The sequence below is a fragment of the Aristolochia californica genome, unplaced genomic scaffold (genome assembly GCF_029961685.1).
Source record: "Aristolochia californica isolate CCGP_79_NKW_82.1479 unplaced genomic scaffold, dmAriCali1.0.hap1 SCAF_13, whole genome shotgun sequence".
NCBI lineage: Eukaryota > Viridiplantae > Streptophyta > Magnoliopsida > Piperales > Aristolochiaceae > Aristolochia > Aristolochia californica.
In genome coordinates this window covers 3861902-3882936 of record NW_027181804.1, presented here as the reverse complement: position 1 = coordinate 3882936, position 21035 = coordinate 3861902, and the positions used below count along the sequence as shown (strand labels likewise).

The 21035-nt window shown below is 37.3% G+C and overlaps 2 protein-coding genes across 4 annotated transcripts; one reads left to right on the top strand and one right to left on the bottom strand.

Annotated features, from left to right (window-relative positions):
* Nucleotides 1-2781: 2781 nt before the first annotated feature.
* LOC137948693 (BTB/POZ domain-containing protein At3g05675-like) lies at nt 2782-7697 on the bottom strand. Of its 2 annotated transcripts, none has more exons than XM_068794832.1 (2): nt 7636-7697; nt 2782-4206 (listed from the first exon to the last, which is right to left on the bottom strand). In XM_068794832.1, exon 2 carries the CDS (start codon nt 4053-4055, stop codon nt 2940-2942), a length of 1116 nt encoding a protein of 371 aa, XP_068650933.1. In that variant the 5' UTR covers nt 4056-4206; nt 7636-7697; the 3' UTR covers nt 2782-2939. The 2 variants fall into 2 exon arrangements, with proteins under 2 accessions (XP_068650933.1, XP_068650932.1); XM_068794831.1 differs by lacking the exon at nt 7636-7697 and adding an exon at nt 6478-6579.
* Nucleotides 7698-8387: 690 nt separating this feature from the next.
* LOC137948839 (putative zinc transporter At3g08650) lies at nt 8388-20917 on the top strand. 2 transcript variants are annotated; one of them, XM_068795019.1, is made up of 6 exons: nt 8388-8695; nt 9368-9949; nt 11020-11304; nt 19224-19352; nt 19485-19579; nt 19831-20917. In XM_068795019.1, exons 2-6 carry the CDS (start codon nt 9503-9505, stop codon nt 20639-20641), a joined length of 1767 nt encoding a protein of 588 aa, XP_068651120.1. In that variant the 5' UTR covers nt 8388-8695; nt 9368-9502; the 3' UTR covers nt 20642-20917. The 2 variants fall into 2 exon arrangements, with proteins under 2 accessions (XP_068651120.1, XP_068651119.1); XM_068795018.1 differs by having other exon boundaries at nt 9032-9949.
* Nucleotides 20918-21035: the final 118 nt, after the last annotated feature.

Sequence of the window (21035 nt, the reverse complement as noted above, 5' to 3'; positions counted from 1 at the left end):
CGATCACGGGCAGATGGGTGCACTGTGGACCAATTTTATGTTAAAAAAAGATTGAGCTCGCAGAGGTCCTCCATCTGTACCTCCCAGAAGCTTTTAACCACTACAGAAACTCCAATTTGACTCTGTAAAAATTCGTATACATGAAATTATCTAATTAGTTGAGTCTTCCGTTGGAATCCTTGTTCTGAGTGGAAACCCATCGCCATTGCTCATGTCAACCCACAGTAACGGAGAAGAGTCAGAAAAGGGGAATGTGTATCTATTACAGTATCTCTTCCCCGTTGAAAACTACTGGAGAAAAACATTCAGAAACCATTAAAGTGAAGGAGAGATTTGCCACTTAAAAAGATACCCTATTTGAGTGGTTCAACTGTTACTCCTCTTCCGGCATCAGAATCGTTCGTTCGTCTTAGTACTAGATTTTGAGTAATCTAAAAGCTTGTTTTTGTCCTCGTTGATTCTTTATGTTCAGTGTTTTATTCCTCTCCCTTGGTATCGATGACAGTGAAGACGGAAAGAAAAGAAGCTTCAGCAGAGTGGGTAGAGGCGATTTGGTATATCCTTACAGCGTTGGGAAGAATTTGATTCAGATATGCTCTCTAATTGCAGTCAGCAGTATATTAATGAAGGAAAGGAAGCTGGGGAGAAAGGCTTCATGGAAGGCAATAGATTTGGACTTGCCCAGTATTATCGTTTCATCCATGAAAGTTTCTGAGTTGCTTTTAATTCTCATCAGAGTCATTCATTTATATGGAAGTCATGCACACTCTAATTCACGCTGCAATTGATCATGTTTCATTAGAGAAGACGTAAGAGGAAGTTTCGTAAATCTCCATCGTTTTCTTTTAATATTTCTGTTGCTCCTTCGAATAAAACACGATTCAATGGAAAAAGAAGTAAAAGATGTGATGTTTAATTCCTTAATTAGATTCTGTAATAAAATGTTTGGAATCCAAATAAAAGAAAAGAAAAGAGGAGAGAATCATCCAGAGAAAAAAAGGAAATAGGAACTTGAGAGAAAATTTTAATAATCTTAATTTTAAAATATTATTAGTTTCTTTTCTTTTTCATTTTCTCGTGTATCCAAATAAAAGAAATTATATTTCTCTTGTATTTTCTTTCTTATTCTGCCAGATGATCGGAGATGGTTTTAGCTATTAAATAAGAAGTTTCCGACTTCCCTACTCTTACTACACAAGTTCTATCAACCGACACTTACTAGCGACTTCTATCAACAAAATTTTCACTGGAAAAGCTTCTCATAGTAAAATTGGAAATTCCTAAAACAAAAAATTTCATTTTCTCATAGTGATTTTGTTGTAATGTGGTAATTTTTGGGTGCATACACTACACAAAATAGGGTATATCTTCTCCTACCCCTTTCCATTGTCTTGCAAGGCAAGTGACCTTGTTGGTTAACCTAGCTACTCAGGCCAATGGGTTTCTCTCTTTTTGTGATTCTTGTTCCCAAATCATATCCAATTATGATGGTAATAGCACATTAGTTACCTCATAATGGAACATTTGGGTTAAATAACATGGAATAGATAATGATTTTTGCAGCATTTGAAGCTGTCCCAAACAAATTTGTTTAGTCTAGTTGATGTGATTTGATCATTAAATCTAAAATTAACTACTAAACTTCATTAAGGAAGATGAACATCACCTTCCCACCTCTCATTTTCACATGTCTTCTCAGGATAAGTCTCTGTCTTGACATCCACCCCCGGATGGGTCAGGGTCCAGCCATTTTTCCTGTTTAGCGGTCAATCAATGGAGACACAGGGGCGATGGGCGCACCGGCGACTGTAGAGGTTACGTCAAGCGAAAAGTGACGAACCCCCATGTGAAGTTCGTGCACTCCTTCGATTTTGCGCATGTCCCCTGGCCCCACCTCACCATTTTCCACTTATTTTACCATCCCGTAATTATCCATAAAATAATCCCCAAGCGCGCATACTCCCAAACTCCCGTGTATACGCTTTTGAATCGAACCGCTTTTAGCCGGAGAACGGCAGCGAGGCGACGCGAGCCAGGGAAGATATGTACCGGGCGGGCCCGCAGTTTCGGCCGTTCGTTAAGAGCCACGTGTATGATGACGTGAAGGGACGGGAATTTTTGGGTCCCCGAGAAAGAGCGCGGAAGGGCCCGGATCGCGCGCGTGCCCTTTCTGGGTATTCGGAGCGAATCAAGCAAAGAATCCGAAAGGGCATGTGTGATGGTGACAAGGGGGTGAGGTCAGCAGGGAAGCTTTTGCTACGTGGATAGCACGTAGCGTGGTGGTACACACGTCAGCCGGATGCCCACTATTTTTGTTCCATTTAATTAAAATAAGAGAATTTTGTTCCTGTTTATTGACCGGCAAATAAAGAAAATATTAGTAAAAATAATAAAAATATATTAAAAATTCCATATGAAAGAACAATTTTAATTCCTGTCTCTTACTGAAGCTTCAGAAAATCTCAGGCATTTCTGTAATGCTCGTTTCCAATATATAAAGGAAGAAAACAGTTCCTCGTTCCCCATTTGCTTAAATTAGGCCAGCTTCTTTCTTTTGATCATTTCTAAGCACCCAATCAGAGAGGTATGGTTTATCATCGAGACAGAAGCAAGCCCTGCTCGCCTTCATCCATGTTTCTGAATAAATCGTTATAATGTAGCAGAGGCTGGCTAGGATCATGGCCAACCTAACCAGTATCTAACCCACTACAACTTTTCTAGACCTGTTGACTGTATCTTCTTCATAACACGAAAGGGCCAATATTATCTTACCAGTGCAGATGACCAGAACAGATATCATATTTAGCTTATAAAAGGGCTTTCTGAAGACAGAATAGCTAGAGTCAGAAGTTATAAAAAGGACAAGTCCCAAGTTTTCAGTGGAGAACGAGCACTTTTTCAAGTTTAGTACTTAAAACTAAAAAGTAAACCACCTGTACTCATTCGAGGCCCAGTGTTGGATTCCCTACTTTGCTAAATCCCACGACCAACCTCCTCCTTGCAGCTTTGGTCCTGAAGCACCATACCTCGAAAGCTTCGCTCAGGTCGGGAAATCTCACTTGTTCTGTTTTCATCCACTCTGTCAATATATTGGCTTGATCATTGGATGGCAATGCCAACACCAAAGAAATAATTGAATGCTCGATATTCTGACAAGTTTCTTCATCTATTTTGTGTTCAAACATCTCGTCCTCGAGTGCCTTCGAATCCAATATAGGCTTAACAGTTCTGATGAATGGAAGCCAAATCTTAAGCAATTCCACCCGAGAAGTAGTTGGAAGAATAACATTTCCATAGCCCACAGCATCCAAAACCTTTCCAGTCACTTCAAGTAGCTTTAGCTTCACAACCCAGATACCTGAACTGAGCCTCTGGTCTTGAACTATAGTTAATATGGAATTTGAGATGTTTTGCCAACGGAGAACAAACTCCTTCATCAAGTCCATCTTGGCAAGTATGTTACACAACCAATATAGGTCCATCAAACTCTGGAGAACTTCCTTCTCTGTTGTCTCTGACAAGCAGTCCAACTCTGTAGAGAGCTTATTCAATTTAAGCTGCAATGTAGAAAATATTTTGGAAAGACCAGCTTTTACCTGAGATTTGACTTCTTCGTCAGCTGTCACCAAAGCAGTATCCTCATCTTCTATAAGCATGTATTCTACCTGCTCTTGAGCCGATGTTTTCAATTCATCCCCAAAAGAAAGGCAAGAATCAGTATTAGAGGTTGAAAATTGAACTGCAGAGATGAAAACTTTCTTCACAGCATCTAGATCAACAGGTCGAACCCTGGCTACTATGGGCATGGCTACAACACCCAAGCTAGATATGAGTTTTATAATTTCTTCCTCTTCTTTCTCCTTCCAATGAACAAATTCCAAGTACTTTATGCTGCTCTGTATTTTTTCTTCACAGCCTAGAGCAATTTCTGCACGAAGAAACCCAAGAACAGTTCTCACAGATTCCCACGACTCCAAAACCAAATCTTGGTCAGAAAGGTGCCTTGCAAAAAGTTTGCTTTCCTGGCAAGGACAGAGGAGTGGCAATAGAACCATTCCGGCCTATTGGCTTGATTTCACAGATGGACAGTAATGTCACTTGTGGTCTGATCCCAAATATGTAAATCCTAGTCACTTTCATCTGTCCATGTTTCCCAAGATTCATGTTTTACACCCAGAAACTCAGATATCACGTAATCATTATAAGCTGAAGAGGAGACCAAAAATTTATATTAGTTGGATGGTGACAGTTTGGAGCTAAAATGCTTCAGCACTAATAAAATAGCAAGTAAACTCAATATGTGCAAAACCTCACAGCCAGAATTCAGACTAAAGCTGTACAGATACGGTATATGTCATGTCATTCTGCATTCATTATCAGGGTCTCAACCATAAGGCTAGGCACATATGAAAACAAAAGAATGCACAATATTTATCAATTAAATTTTATTAATCTGAAACCCATCAGCTTGTTAAGTAACAAACATCTACAGTTTTTTTATTCTTTTTTTCACCAGCACAACCTTATTCTAAAATGTTTACTCAAACAACAGCTTTAATTATAATATTTGCCAAATTCTCTGCACCGTATATCATTCCAAATTTTACACTAATGCCTATTGTACATGAAAACACCCAGGGTAGAAGAACAGAATATCTGAAAGCATGATAAGTGGATCCTCAACAAGAACTAGAGTACTAAATTGAATTAATATAAAGTTAAGTGGATCCCCAAACATCCAACTGTTGCCTGTCCAGGAAATACTGCATTGACACCATATAAGCATGAGTACCACTCAGAGAATCAATACAGTCTACAGCTATGCGTCTTAGTCATTATAACCAAGAGTATCTATGAAGTAGTGAGAACGGCATGTCATGCTCCAAACCACCAATTCTATCCCTAATGGTTGTCATCTCATTGAATACTCCAGAGCCTATAATGGGTCTAAAATGATCACCACATTACTTAAATGACAGTCATTTTTATCTAATATTAAAGCTGGGTCTAAGTTCATCCAAAGATGATTAACTGAATTTGGGTTTTTCTTGGCTTAACCAATATGCTATTATTCCTACTATCACTATCCCTCACATCCAAGCCTAAACAAATGGACAACAAGCCAAAAAGAAGACAGAGACAATAAAAGAAGGTAACAAATTAAAGAGCAAACACTCTGCTTTCATACCAAATTAGAATTGGGTGCAAGTCCACCTCAAAATGACTAGCTGAAGTTAAGAGGCCTTTTACTACTTAATAACCAAGAAATTTTTCCTAACATTTGAGTTATACAAGATTATTTTCATTAACATGTCCAAACCTTCCTCCTGACTATAATGCATCTGGATACATGAATTCTTCTTTGCTCCTCTATCATTTTTCATCTCCATTGTTAGGTCAAACTCGTTGAAATCCCCTACCTATTTCTGGTCCACCATTACATTTCATACAACTTGTCCAAACCATTTAAATGAGTGTCACATCATGATACTGCTAAGGATTAATGTCCAAGAGCATATCTCTGACGCTTTGACATTTTGTAAATGTTGCTTCTCTCTCAATACATTTGGTTTACAAAAATGAAGAATAAAGTGACATCTAGTTATAGTAGCATCATCTGGCTTAAACAATCTCTCCTGATTTCTTAATGCACTAGTGTTTTCCATGACTCTGAAAATTTATGACCACCAATTCATTGGCACATACCAAGAAAAAGTAATCTGCACAGTACTTTTTGAAGATAAATTTCTCTACATAATTGGTATGATCCACCACTGCGAAACTAAATCTACATAAATGAATATGCGTATTACAATTACAAATTGAAAAATACAACCTTCAACCAAGCAATAATATGCTGCAAGCCCTTGAACAGTAGAAGCCTCACAAGAAAGATTTTCCAGGAAACTCCAAGCAATATATAGATGAAATTTACTTCCTTTACCAACATAAGTGCACGTAATTGAAGACAGTGTTAAGCTGCTGTTTCAGCTGAATAAGCTTACCCAACCATAGCCAAGATGGCATAAATCTCTGAAGCAGGTACACATGAACTCTTATATATACTAGCAAGCAGCCAAGGAAACACAAATTGTAGAGTCATCGAGAATCCTAAATCAAATAAATTTCTCGAAGTGGGAATTCAGCAGTCTGGTGGAGCTACTAGCTGAGCAACTCAGTTTCCAAAGTCCTCGAGTTAAACAAATAAATAAATACTAGAAATGTGGCTAGAATAAAGCCACTAGCAGCCGCCCCAAGCTCGACCTAGGAATGTAATCGTTAAGAAAAAAAAAGATTTCAAATAGAGAAAAATACCCAACACAATCATCTTCCATCGTATAAACAATCAAATTAAAATTTCAGATTCCAAGCATCAGCCAAGTTTTTAAGCGGTTAAATGAGTAAAATCGGAGACTTTATAAAAAAAATCCGTAGAGAAAAAAATATGAATCAAAACCGCTAAGAGATAGCAGCAACCTGCGGAATCAGCCAACAAGCTAAGCACAAACCAAGACGACCCAGATAAGTTCAAGAAGCTCCTCCCCTGCAAAAGATTTTCCGAAGCTACAAATGGGGACCGAGGGGAAGAGAGAACAGATATAGAGAACCATGCTAAAAAAAGAACAATAGAGGGTCTGAGAGAAATCAAGCCGTCAATTTTTGTACAAGATAGAAACCATGGGAACGGTCGATTAGACGGTGTTTGTCTTTTCGGGTATCGCATTTCGTTGGACATATATGCGTTTCTGAACGTCTCGACGAGAAAATGCCATCAGCTACCAACCAAAGATTTTAAGGTTGTTGAGCAGAGCACCTTTCTTTAATCGTTTCTTCATCGGGAAAAGGGTGCCCAACAAACTTAATCCAGGGTAACAGTTAGCTCGATATTTGTCTAATAGCTGCGAGAGATGAAAAGGTCTTTCTCCGTTTGAACAGGATGGTGCGAGAGGAGATGAAGCTAGTTGAATGGCACCCCACTTCTACAAGTGGGAGTACATAATCTGGATTGATGATCCACTGATTTAACAACAGGTACAGTGAACCTGCGATGAAAGCACAGGAAATAGATAATTTAGCAAGTATGGCCGTATCACTCGACTGATACCGAGAGTGATCTGTGAGAAAATGAATTATCACGAGAATATGAGCAAAATCTGTTAGTGAATATAAAAGAGTGGAGTAAAATCTATAGTATCATGAGAAAGTTAAATCACTGCTTCAGTGTATAAGAAAGTGAAAAAAATTCCACTTAGAATATTGCGGCAGAGATGAGAACGGAGTATGGACCATGGATCCTTACTCCATATAAGATATATGCATTCAATTTGTAATTTAACTATCAAATTTAATTTAAGTCAATGTTTTCTTTTAATTAACTACCAACTTTTCTTATTTACTCGCGATGTCTTGTTAATATCAATCTTCAATTTAGTGTCTTGTTCTTTAGGCCAGTATTGATCAAAACAAGAGTGTCGGGTGAAAAAGAACATGGATTTGTCTCAGTTTGGTGCTTCGTGGATTATCTGAGCTTCCTCTGCTGCGCGCCTTGAAAATAAGATATTTGCTTGAAGGACATGGAGAATAGAGAACGACGAAAGTGGGATCATGAAAAGGGTGACCGTGTTGAACGATTACCTTTTGCAAAGACTCCATCTCTGCGGAAAACACTCGAATCCATGGAACATTTAACAGATTACCATCAAGTCCACATTTTCATCTACTGGAGCTTCTCATCAACGAGCGCCGTGAGGGTTTGGCTATTGGGAAGATGGTTACAGTTGCCAGTTTGATAGAAAAATGCGAAAATCTGAGACTTGGTGATCCCTTTGGTGACTCATGGATTTGATGTGCAACTAGTTCGTTCTCACCTTCATCTACTAAAACCCATTGAAGAACCGATAAATATTACGTTGCTGATCCAGCTTGTTGCCACATAGTTAGGTAAAAAAGAAGAAAAAAAAACATCCTTAGCTTAGAAGACAAGAAATGTTTGTCTCTGGCACAAGTTGTCCTTTAGGCCTGGAATCAACTTCACCATTGATGAGTTTGCTTCAGCTTAAACAGAACTCTACTCTCTATTCCGATAACCTTAAAAAGTTATAGAAAACCTGTTTGATAGAATATTTTAATATATGATTGTATAATTAAACTATAGTTGATAGATACGTCCTTTAAATTAGTGAGAATTAACAAAATAAAATAATTAAACTCGATTTATTCTTAAATTAAATTAATGATTATCCTTGGGAGCCTACAATGAAGGTATGAGCGGAAGGGGATAATTGAGCTGCTTCGCATCAATTTTCCTGATTCCATCCATTCTGATCGCACCAGCAGACTGCGTATCTTTCAAATAATCATCTTCTGTCACCGTATTGCATATGGCACAAATTGGTTAAATTTTTTCTGTAGAATCATGAATAAAGAGATGGTGGCAGTACTGTGATTTTCTGAGGAAAGTCGTTTTCCTCTTCTTTTTCCCACTTTTTTCCTTCCGTCTCCAGCAGGTGTTTCGCTTTTTTAGAGAGAAATTGAATTTTGGACGGCAAACGGGCGTAGAAAGATTTTGGATCCGACCCCGGTCATTCTCTTATCCTTGGGAGTTCTGTGGGGAAACCACTTTGCCACCCTCAATTAGACTACCTAAATCTGGTTTTCCGTCTGCTATAATTATACACAGTCTCCCCGCTACCATGTGAGCTTTTTTCTCTCTCCATTTCGGCTGTTGGTTTTCTGAGTGCCTCTTTCTTTCAAAACCGCGTCGAAGCATGCTATTCTAACTGTTATTATTTGCTCGTTCTTAAATTGTTTTTTTTTTTTTTTTGGGTTTCCGTCTATTTGGAAATTTGGGTTCTCCCTGGACAATCTGTTTTGATATGGGAGAAGTTCGATTTCGCGGAGGAAATTAGGGTCTCCGGGGACATGATTGGTTGATACAATCAAACCATGTGATTTTTTATTTATTATGTAGTCCTGTTTTTCATTAGTAAAATCTTGAAGGAAATTCTTTCTCATAAAACTTCCTGTGCAGAAGATCATACTGGAACATTTGAATATTGTCTCCTAGATGTGGCCTATCTCTTACATGCCGCTATATATACAAAAACAAAACAGTTTGTGTTCTGTGGTTTTGCTAACCGTCTCTACCTTGGCGAGAATTGCCGTTGGCCTATGTTTATTTCGAAGGTACTTTGGATGGTCATCTCTTTCAGTGCCGGAGCTCAGAAAAGCTGAGTTTAATGAAGTTGGGGGCCATTAGTCATATTTTGACCTTCACATAAAATTTTGAAATATTCAATTGGCCAAAGACTCTGATCTTTGATGATTCGTCTTGTTGATTGAAGTTTTGGAAAAGCAATTCTCGCAGGTCAGGCTTTGGCTGAACTCCCTAAGGGTCCGGGTGGCTTTGTCAACTATGACTGTAGGCTTGACTTATGAATCTGACATCAGATAGTTGGAGGAATTGAGATTGTATTTGTTGATTTCTGTTAATTTCACGTGAATGGCGATGATTAAGTCACTCCTTCTCTTTCTAGTGATCCTAATTTCAGTAAATGGCCCAGCTATTGCCAATGGCAAAGTTGAGGCTATGCAAGGTGTCATTAGGCCTGCTCCTCATAGAAATTTGGAAGGGACTGTTATAGATGGAAGCGGTGAAGGGGCTTCCTTGCATGGGTTCAATGAGAGGAAAGATCATGGTGGTAGAGTTTCTGTTTCAACAGTGGCCTGGTTTACTCTTGCAATGGCTGCAGCCACAGGACTGGGTGCTGTGCCCTTCTTCTTTGTGGATTTAGAGCCACAATGGGCTGGAGTGTGCAACGGAATGGCTGCTGGGGTCATGTTGGCTGCAAGCTTTGACCTTGTGCAGGAGGGCAAGACATATGGTGGGGACAGCTGGGTTGTTATTGGAATCCTTACTGGAGGCATTTTCATTTGGCTTTGTAAGAAGGTGGAGTTCCCATAATTCTTTTTTTATCAAATTAAATTTCGTAGCACCATTTCTTCTGGGAAGCATTTCATTCATTGGATATTTACTAGTAAGTATTTGAAAAGTTCTTGTTGTTGTCATTGTTTTTCTCTTTCGTATGCATGTGGTCATCGCTTTTATTTTTATATTCTGGTATTGTTTTTGACATTTTCTTTTCTTAAATATCAAGCTTAAGAAAAACAAACTTTTTAGTTCGGATATTTTGGAGGACACATATTTAGTGTTAAGGTGCACATCCCCAGTTTTCACTATCTATTGCCTAACTCATATGTAGACTTGGTGATTGTCCCAATTTCTTACTAAGTCTTTTCTAAAGATTTTCCAGTTAATTTTTTGTAGAGTAGGGAGGCAAGATTTGAATAACCTTTAATTGTTAGTAGTGACACTTCAAGAGAGATGCATTCCATCCATGACTAAATAATCAATTTGCATAACCATAAATGGAAAGACTATAATATACAGAATGAGTAATTCATCAATGAATAGATCGGCCTTCCAAACTTCATTTGTGGTTACTCTAAAAAGCATTAAGTCATTTGACTAATAAAAAGGGAACATCTACTGAGTTATTCGTAATTTATATGAAACTTCAGATCACTGAACAAGTAATGTTTTAAGATGATGCTTTTTAACAGAGGCCTACATTAAGTGTATCTGGGGTTTAATTACTGAATGGAGAGTTAGCGATACTGCACCAAGTTAGAATAATTGGTTTCTTAAAATTTTAGTTATTACTACAAATAGACCTGGCTGTATAATGCTCTCTTTCTCTCTCTCTCAACATGATTATATATAAATGTTTAATTACTATTTAGAACAATTTTAGTAGTACGAACATAAGCAGATGAACCGTGAACCATTTCAAATGGATTAAGTTCCTTAATATATATTGCTTTCATATTTCTCCAAAAGTGAATCTTCACCCTCTGTATTTTCTCAATAGTTCAATTACCTAGTTTTCTTTATGAGTTTTTTTGGTTGATATAGATGAAAGCTGTTTAATGCAATATCATCCTGAATTTCTCTGTCAGTTGCTTGAAAGATTCGGAGAAGTAAGCATGTTAGACATAAAGGGTGCTGATGCACATAAAGTGGTCCTTGTTATTGGAATAATGACTCTTCATTCTTTTGGAGAAGGCTCTGGTGTTGGAGTTTCCTTTGCTGGGTCCAAAGGACTTTCCCAGGGTCTTTTAGTAACTTTAGCCATAGCAGTGCACAACATTCCTGAAGGATTAGCTGTCAGCATGGTTCTTGCATCAAGAGGTGTTTCCCCACAAAATGCCATGTTGTGGAGCATAATCACTTCTTTACCACAGGTAAGTGCATTTCCTTTTTGAATATTTATGGACACAGTAAATAACACTTTTATATAAGTTTAGAAATTGCCCTTTTTTGAAAATAATTTTAAAAAATCGTATTCATTCATATTAACTTATTTGGGATTGGGAAAAGAAAGAGGAAGGAGGGGTGTTGCGGTGCATGGTTAGTAATAAAGAAGCAATTGTAATATTAGTCAATGTGTATGGTCGTTAGAAAATTATAATTCTAATAGAGTGTTTTTCTTCTTAAACATTAAGAGTCCAACCATTGTAAGCGTAAAGTGGTAAAAATCAAGTCTTGAAGAAGTAAAAAGAAGAAATTCAGGTGAAACCAGCAGCCTGTAAATTTCAATTAAGAGGAAAAAGAGGAACTTAGGGATGAAATCAATGCCTGCCTCCTTAACTACCTTGGTTGGGGCTAAAAGACAACATTGTTCCTTACAAAATAATACACTTAAAAAGCACTTTAAGTTAACTTCCTAATCTACCCTCAAATCTCGTAACATAAATAACTAGTCTCATTACAAGTATACCCTTAGTCTCACATCACTCACACTCCCCCTCAAAATAGATCATACATGTCAAATAACCCTAGCTTGTTACATAATTTCCAAAAGATCTTCTTGGGAAGTGCTTTAGTAAAGATATCAGCCAGTGGCTGACAGGATTTGACATAAGGGATAGATATGACTCTACTCATTCAATTTCTCTAATGAAATGACAATCATCTTCAATATGCTTGATATGTTCATGAAAGACAGGATTGTTGGTGATGAAAATAGTTGTTCTATTATCACATAACATCTCCATAGGTCTCTTAATCAGAAAAACCAATTTTTGTTATAAAACATTTAACCCACATCAATTCGCATGCTATGTGAGCCATTACCCTATATTTTGCTTCAGCACTTGACCAAGCCACTAATGTTTACTTCATTCTTTTCCACGTGACTAAATTTCCTCTTATGAAGGTGCAATAACCCATGGTGGACCTGCATAATCAGCATTTGAGTAGTGAGCCGCATCTTTTAGTTCGATACTTGGTGTTCTTTTTAGATGTCTAATAATTTTCTTAAGTATCTAGATCAACGCACCTCAGGTCTTCCATAAATTGACTCACTATACCCACAATATAGGAGATGTCTAGGTGAGTAATGGTGGTGTATAACAACTTCCCAACAAGCCATCTATACATAATCTTAACCTTCACTTCTGGACTACTTTCATCATGTAATTCCAGGCTCGCATCTATAAGATACTCTGGTAGTTTTGCCCCCCAACAATCCAGTTTCTGTCAAAAAATCACGAATATACTTTTTGTGGTTAAAAACAATGCTTTCTTTGCTTGACTAACTTTAATGCGAAAAAAAACATTTCAATCTACCCAAATCCTCGGTCTAGAATTTTTGCTACAAATAGGACTCTATCCTTATTACTATATCATCAACATAAACTATCAAAACCATGGATCTGCAACATGTCGAGTTGACTCGGTTTTTTATGGCTCGGGTTGGAACCCACCTATGCACTTGAACCGCCTATATTTAAAGAATTAGGTGGTTCAGGATCCGACTTCGGCCGATTCTTGGTTCCTACATTGAGTCAGACTCATTTTTTTCAAAAATGTTATTTAATGAATTTAGAATTTTCATGTATTATTTATTGTGTTATAAAAATTGTTTAATGCATTTATGGTGGAGAATATGCTATTATGATGGATGATTCTCTTTGCATAATTTAACGTATAAGTTCATCTCTTTATGTATTATTTTGTATTATCTATATTGTAATTTTTATTCTAGTATTTCATATTTAATAATGTGCACGAATATGCAAATTAAATGAAAAGTTTCTATTAATGTTTTAGTGAAATTTAAATGTTTTTAGGTAATAAAATTGTTATTCTTGATTAATGTGTTTAACCATTACTTAATGCTTTTGTACAATGTGCTTAATAAAGACTATTGGCTACTGTTAATGTTTTTTATGCATTCTAACTTAAAACTGTTATTGGGTTTAACCATTTAGGATGCTTTGTAGAACATGCTTAATGAAAAATAATGATTATTATTAATGTCCTAATGCAGTTTCAATGTTTTCAAGTTACAAAATTTCTTATTCTTGACTAATGTGCTTAACCATTAAGAATGCAATTTAAGAATACTACTACTGTTTTGCTTGATGCAAAAGAATTTTTGATATATGGAGCTAGTAAATTATACATGCATGAAACTTAATTAATGATTAATTAGTTTATTTATTTATATGGTTAGTAATTAACTATTAGTATTAACTATCTTCCTTAATAACCTATTTACTTGTTAATTGATAATGTAGGTGACTATTTATATTATTAGATTAGTTTAATCTAAGTAATTTACTATATTTTTATTTAATAATATCGACTGTTTATTAATAAGAATTACTCTAATCGAACTTTGAATGTGCTATTTTGACATCTAATTGTTTATAATATTAATTTCTTAGTTTAACAAGCTTATAATTATTTAAACAAAATAAGCTACATAGTCACTAGGAAATTAAGAGGAAAAATGTTGATTCGTGAACTATTTTATAAACATTAAAATATAATTTTAATTTGAAATTTTTGTGTTATTTGTTGTATAGGACATTCTTGTAAGTTATATGTGCAAGCTTTCCAAGTTAGAATTTTTTGGTTGCCACTTTCATTTTCAATTACTGAGTTTTTCAACCATGTTTAGAAGTTGATTGAATAAAAAAAAATTTAGTTATAGTAATCTTTAAAATTAGTTCAATTAGTAATAATGTTAGAAAAAATGATTAATTAATTAAAAGAATTGCATAATTATATAACTCATTAACTAATTAGTAGAGTAATTATGTATTAAACTATAAATAAGTGATTAATTACTAAAAGAATAAATATGTAATATAATCATTACATATCACAAATTAAGTGACTAATTATGTACAAGTCATTAACTTATATCATTACATATATAAGTCATTAACTTAATTAATATACTATTATGTATTAAGTGATAAATTATTTGAAAAAATGAGGAAAATGGATGTTTTTTTTATTCTGGGGGTTTATGGTTTTTAAAAAAGAGAAGGTTCCAGAGCAACTTGGGTGAGTCTACCCACTCGGGATCGGGTGATGTCGAGTCAGGTCCCCAGCCCATTGCAAAACCTTAACACCAAATTGATACTTAGACCCCACAACATAGTAAATTGTGTGTTCACTTGCACATACTTAATTTATATCCTAAAAATCACTATTATGTTTGATATTATATATTAAATTGTGAGGATTTTTATACTATTTTTTATTTATTTATATTTCTTTGAAATATATTTTTGGTCGAGGTGCTTTGTAGAAGGTTATATGACCAAGTCAGGTTGTGTCATGTTTGAGGGTAGTTGCACGTCGAATTGAGATTTTGGAGCATTGGACACCGAGTTGACTACCAATCCCAAAAGTTGTCAATCTTACACTATTAAGATTATACTGGTGTTTTTTTTTCTCCAAACAAACAAGTATCATGACAAGTCCACAATGCACTAAATTTATGCATCACAAATCATTACAGTATTTAAGTAATTATATAGCATTTTCCGGATTATTTACTGATTTTTGGGAAAAAAAATTCTGGTGAAGTCACTATGTAGAAATGTCAAGCCCAACTCGGCCAGGTGACTCAAGCGAGTTGAACCGACTTGCCCGATCCCAGTGAGTTGGGTCCCGATCCTGAGTTACAGAACCATGATTAAAACAACACTTCGAACATTCCTTGACGCATAAATACAGAGTGACCAGAATGACTTCTCCTCAAACCAAACTCCATAGAAATGTTGTTGTTCAGCCTATACAACGTATACTCCTTCCATTGAGTAACAAACCCTTGGAGTTGCTCCATGTACACCTCTTCAATGGGATCTCCATATAAGAATTGGTACAAGGATCACCCCTTATTTACAACAGTGGAAATTAGATACAGTTGGAGTTAAATCTAGCAACTAGAGAAAGGGTATAAAAGTAGCCAACTCTGTATGTCCATGTACAGCCTTAGCAACTAGGCAAACCTTATTCCTCTCCACTGAACCATCTGCATGGTATTTACTGTTATAAACCTATCTACTGTCTACAGGGGTGACATCTGGAGGACAATCACACAACTCCCATGCCCTTCATGATCGTAAGGCATCTATTTTATCTTCTATTGCCTTGTAGATATGTCGAAGGAATAACCGAGACAAACAACATGAAAACAAACTTGGCATAGGAGGTAGACAAGAATTCTTATGTAACAAAATCAGAAATAGGATGTGGGTACAAGACCTTTTACCTTTCCGTAAGGTAATAGGTAAATCAAGGATAAAATCAGATGATGGATCTCCAGACAAATCAAGCGATGTGGAGGGCTTTGTGAGAGGAAGAATCACCTCAATGAAACTGGAGCTGGTTGCTTTGGCCAGCATTTATAGACCTGCAGTGGATTAGACAATGGAGGGGAAGAAACACAAGGCTCAATATCAGACACGAAGGGGAGTAGGGATGAAAGAATCATCGAGGGAATTAGCAAGACCTAAAAAGTAGGGTGTGTGCTCAAAAAAAAAAGTGACATCAGCATAGACATACATTTTTTTATTGACTGGATCATAACATTTATATCCTTTTTGAACCCGAGAATACCCAACAAAGACAGACTTTACTACACAAGGAGACAATTTATCTAAAGATGGAGAAAAAGAATGAACATAGCACACTCAACCAAAAACTTTAGGAGGGGGATGGAATAGTTGGTTGATCAATACACAAAACTTGAAAGGGAATACCGCCTTGTAGAACATCAGACGGAAGCCAATTAATCAAGTAACAAGTAGACAAAACAACGTCTCACCAGTACAATTTAGGAACATTCATCTTGAAAAGCAAGGTATAAGCTATCTCAAGTAAGTGCCTATTTTTTTTGCTCAGTAACCCCATTTTTTCATGGGGTTTAGGCCCAAGAAGTCTAATAAATGATCCCATTTCAATCTCAAAAAGATTGAAAGGCAGTACTCAAATATTATTTGGCATTGTCTGAACTCAAAATACTAATATTGAAAGAAATTGAATTTTTATTTCTATATAGAACTGTTGGAATACGTCCAAAATTTTAATCTTATTTTTAAGAAGAAACAATCATGTGACTATAATAAAATCATCCACAAGTTCAACAAAGTATTGGAAAACAAGTAAACTCTTGACTCTAATTGCACCTCATATATCGGAATGAACTACAACAAATGGAGAAGAACTCTGTTCATTGATTCTAGATGGAAGAACACTCTTGTGATGCTCTCCCATCTGACAAGCTTCACACTTGAATAAGGTATTTGGTCCAAGGAACGGAAGAAGACACAACTTAGCTAATGAAAGATGACCAAGTCATAAGTACTACAGATATGCCTCTGGGCAGTTTTAAAATCAAGTAGTTACTGGCCTTGCACATCATCTAAGTAGTGGAGTGCATTCTTTTCAACCCCTCCACCAATCATCTTCTTTGTGTAAAGGTCCTGAAAACTCACACGGAAGGAGTGAAGGTTATGGAGCAATGAAGGGATCTAGTAAGCTGATTTACGGGCATTAAGCTAATAGGGAAATTAAGAATGTAGGGCACAAATGATAATGAAAGAGACTTAGTGGCCTGAACTATACTATGAACACTGAAATCTTTGACTCTGAGCCATCTATCAATGAAATAGATCCTATTGACTCCTTACAACCCAGAGAGGTGAAAAGATGAGAATATTTGTCATGTGAGCAGTCCCCTGGAATCTATAGGCAATGAAATCACTAGATGTTATACCTGTATGGGCAAAGGTGGCACTGGCAGGAGAGGAAATGGTGGCTTGGAGACCACTAGATTGCACAAACTGCTGGACTAGCTTCTGAAGCTCATTTTTGTTACCATAAACACCTCCAATCCTTGACTGTTTTGAGAGGAAGTCTTAGATTCTTGAATGACCTGATGTGCCCATTCAGGTTTGCTAAACTTATCTCAACACTTCTCTGACATATGATTAGTTCAACTATAATATACATGGTTGTAGAGGCTGTCCTGCTTTTTCTCTGCCTCTTCCTACTCCTTTGTTCTTGCCCCTACCTCTCTGATCTCCTCCTCAGCCTCTACTGGATTCTATAATTGTGTTTAGGCAGTTGATGAATCCCCTTTTGGGGTAGTCTCAGAGGGTTGAGAAACTATAGATTTTGCCCTTGCACAGGTCTCCCTCAAACAAAGTAGCAGTGGTGCTGGCTAGTAACTTGGCCTGAACAGAATCAAACTCTGGATCCAAGGTATTAGTAAACTAACCACTTTGAGAGTCTTCCTTTACTTGTCTTCTCGTTGATCAAGCACAATCGATGATATAAAAGGACCTCTTGCTACAAATTGTTCATATCCCTAATCAACTCAATAAGTGGCTTTTTACCCCTTTTTGTAGTAAATAACTGGACATAAATATCAAAGATACGAGACATATTGCTGGATTTTAAAAATCTCTTCTCCAAAATGTCTCAAATTCCTTTTGCAGTCTTATTATAAATCACTTGGTTCATAATCTTCGATGCCATACTATTTAATAGCCATGCCATAATAGTATAATTCTCTCATTCCCATTCTTTTGTCTTTGGATTTGGAGGAGTTTCAGGAATTTCAATTTCCCTTTGGAGCCAAGGAAAATTTGGACTGCTTGAGCCCACACCACATAATTTTGTCTATTAAGCTTGACGGAAGTAATCTGTGTGACATTTCCATTCTTCTCAGCTACTTTTGAAGGTGATGAACCCTTGGTAACGTATGGAGGGGGCTCAGGTACCCACTGAAAGGGTTCTACCTGGCAACTCCAATACTGTCCTCTTAAGGGACAGTTAGTTACAAGCAGCAAAAAGGAGGGAATAAGAGGGTGGCAGGGGAAAGGAGGTGAGGAGAGGAAAAGAAGAGAGTCCTAGGGAGGAGCTAGGCCCTTGAAGTCTTGAAGAGCACGGCAGTGAGGAGATCAGGGAGGAAGAAGCTGCTGCGAATGCCAGAAGTTGCCTATCTCTGAAAACTTCGGCTCAAGTCTCAACATCGTGGTATCAAAGCAAGTTCGGCTGGTTGATGCGTAACTCAGCTTGGACATCTTCTTTCAGTCCGTTTATATACGGTCCCATCAGTATGTCAACGGAGGCATCTACCAGAGGGCCGACAGCAGTTTGAATTTCTCTCGGTACTTCGTAAATATAGTGGAGTGTAGCGGTCACAGATATGCTTTTAACAATATGTTGATATATTATTAGATAATTTATAGTGTACTCATTAAATTTTGTTTTCTCGCCCTTCTGTTGTAATTGGGAGTTTCTTCTCTATTGCTTAGGGGGACTCTGTTGTATTCTTTCTTCAAATTAAATAAAGCTTCACCATTTAAAAATAAATAAATTGTTGTGTGATTTACTTAATTGCCAGACAATTAGGAGCGACAGTAATTAAGAATTAGGTTACTTCACATCATGTGATTGTAGTTTTGGTTGGGGTAGGGGGTGGTGTTGGTTACAGAAAAGAGGTGTGGGTGGGTCGCCAACCCTAAAGTTGTTTTTAGAGGAGTTTTGAGGGAGGAAGGAAAGTTTGCATGGTCTTTGTTGGTTCTGAGACAGTGAATGACCGATCAGCCGCAGACTTCATTTAGTTTGTTAGAAAGCACATCCTAGAAGACATTTTGAGATATGCAGTGGATGTGCTCTATACTAGATCTTATAATGTAGTGATTGTTTTTCTTTGGAAATTTGTAACATTTGTTCCTTCACGTGAGCAAATAAAGTTAAAAGTTTGATTTACCATCATTTTTGTTCTTTATTTCTCAAGAATGTTTTTCATTAGCCTATTCTTAGCTGTGTTTTGTATTTTTTGTAGCCAATAGTTGCAGTCCCATCATTCATTTGCGCAGATGCATTCCACAAGGTCCTGCCTTTCAGTACTGGCTTTGCTTCTGGCTGTATGATCTGGATGGTTATAGCAGAAGTCCTTCCAGATGCATTCAAGGTACCTAATGAATGAAGGAATCATCTGCTTGGTTCGTTTCATCCACATCAGAATGTTTTCTTATGTTCCTTGAACTGTGTTGGGGATCCTTATTGTTCTTGTAAGATGTGACTCCTTTCTTTTGAATTTTAGGAAGCCATTTCAAGCCATGTGGCATCCGCAGCTACTTTGGCTGTGGCTTTTATGGAAACTCTGAGCACGGTTCTCCAGTTTTTCAGTCTTGACAGGTTAGCTCCCTTTTCTCATAAATGCTGCTTGCAACAATCTGCTTTCAAATATTGTCATTAAACTAATGGAGAGCCCCATTTCTATCTCATGCCTTGATTTTAAAACTCTTGAGCCCTCAGTTATTAAAACCCATCAAATACATTTTGCGGTTCTGTCATTTGTGTGTTGGTTAAAGTTGTTTACTAACATCCATGTGTTTCTGGATGTCTTATGCCCACTAACAACAAGAACTTTTTATTTCTTAGTGCAGCCAAGATGTCACTCCAGGCTTCTTTGTCTCACTACTTTTTGGTCTTGGTCCTTTATTTGGAGGTGTTATTCTTGTTTCGTTTGCCCTTGCCTTCAGCTTCCAACAGCCCCTTCTCACTGGTGTGTCTTCCGGCATTGCTTTAGTACTCGCAACATGGCGCCCTCTTCAGCTAGTTGCAACATCCAAAATGGGTTTCTGGGCCACATTGGTGCTTCTATCAGTGGGTGTTCTCTGTTCCCAATTTTTGACGCATAACATCCTAAGGTTTGCCACCTACAAGAAAACATCTGCTGACAATCTTACGACCTCGGTGATTACAGTAACGCCTGTGAATCTACAGTCATTCTTTGCATGTGGTGCGATTGCCTTTCATGCTGTTGCCGAGGGGCTTGCCTTGGGTGTTGCTGCTCCCAAAGCTTATGGACTGGGGCAGCACATGCTTCTTCCAGTTTCACTTCATGGACTTCCACGAGGGGCGGCGGTTGCAAGCTGCATCTTTGGGGCTACAGATAGCTGGCGGTTGGCCCTTGCCGCTTCAACTATTACTGGATTTGCCAGTCCGGCATCTGCTATTGGAGCTATATTTGCTGGGATCGATTACAGTGGGCTTGATCATTGGATGGTCCTTGCATGCGGTGCTCTTTTACCTGGCTATGGAAGAATATTTAAGAGGGCTCTGAGACTGGATAAGAGGAAGAGTTTGTCTGGGCTTTTCATGGGACTAGGCTTTGCTTGCATGTGTTTAACATCAACTAAAATAGTTTGCCTACATACACCCTACTGCAATTCTGCACCTGAGGCGATCACTTAGCATTGCCATGAGTTTACATTTAAAAATGTTGCTGTTTCTGCATGGTTAGATTTTCTGCAGATTTGCAATCTTGAACTGTCTAAACAGTGGAATTGCTGATTGTTCTCCCAGATAAAGGAAGAAGAGTTATATATTGTGAGTAAATTGGGGGCACGAGGCAACTATGTCTTGGTACACATTTTTTTCTTGTCTTGTTCTAGGACTTTGGGGTGGCATCCAGCCAAGCTTGAAACTGTATCTGTTCCAAAAAAAATTGATTGGAGTATTCAGTGATGAACTATAGTTATGCCACTCTCGACGTGATTGGGCGAGACCAATATCTACAACATGGCAAAGTCTATGCCAGGCTAGGCTTAATTTATTTTTGATTCCTAGGCGCCTCAACGAATCGATA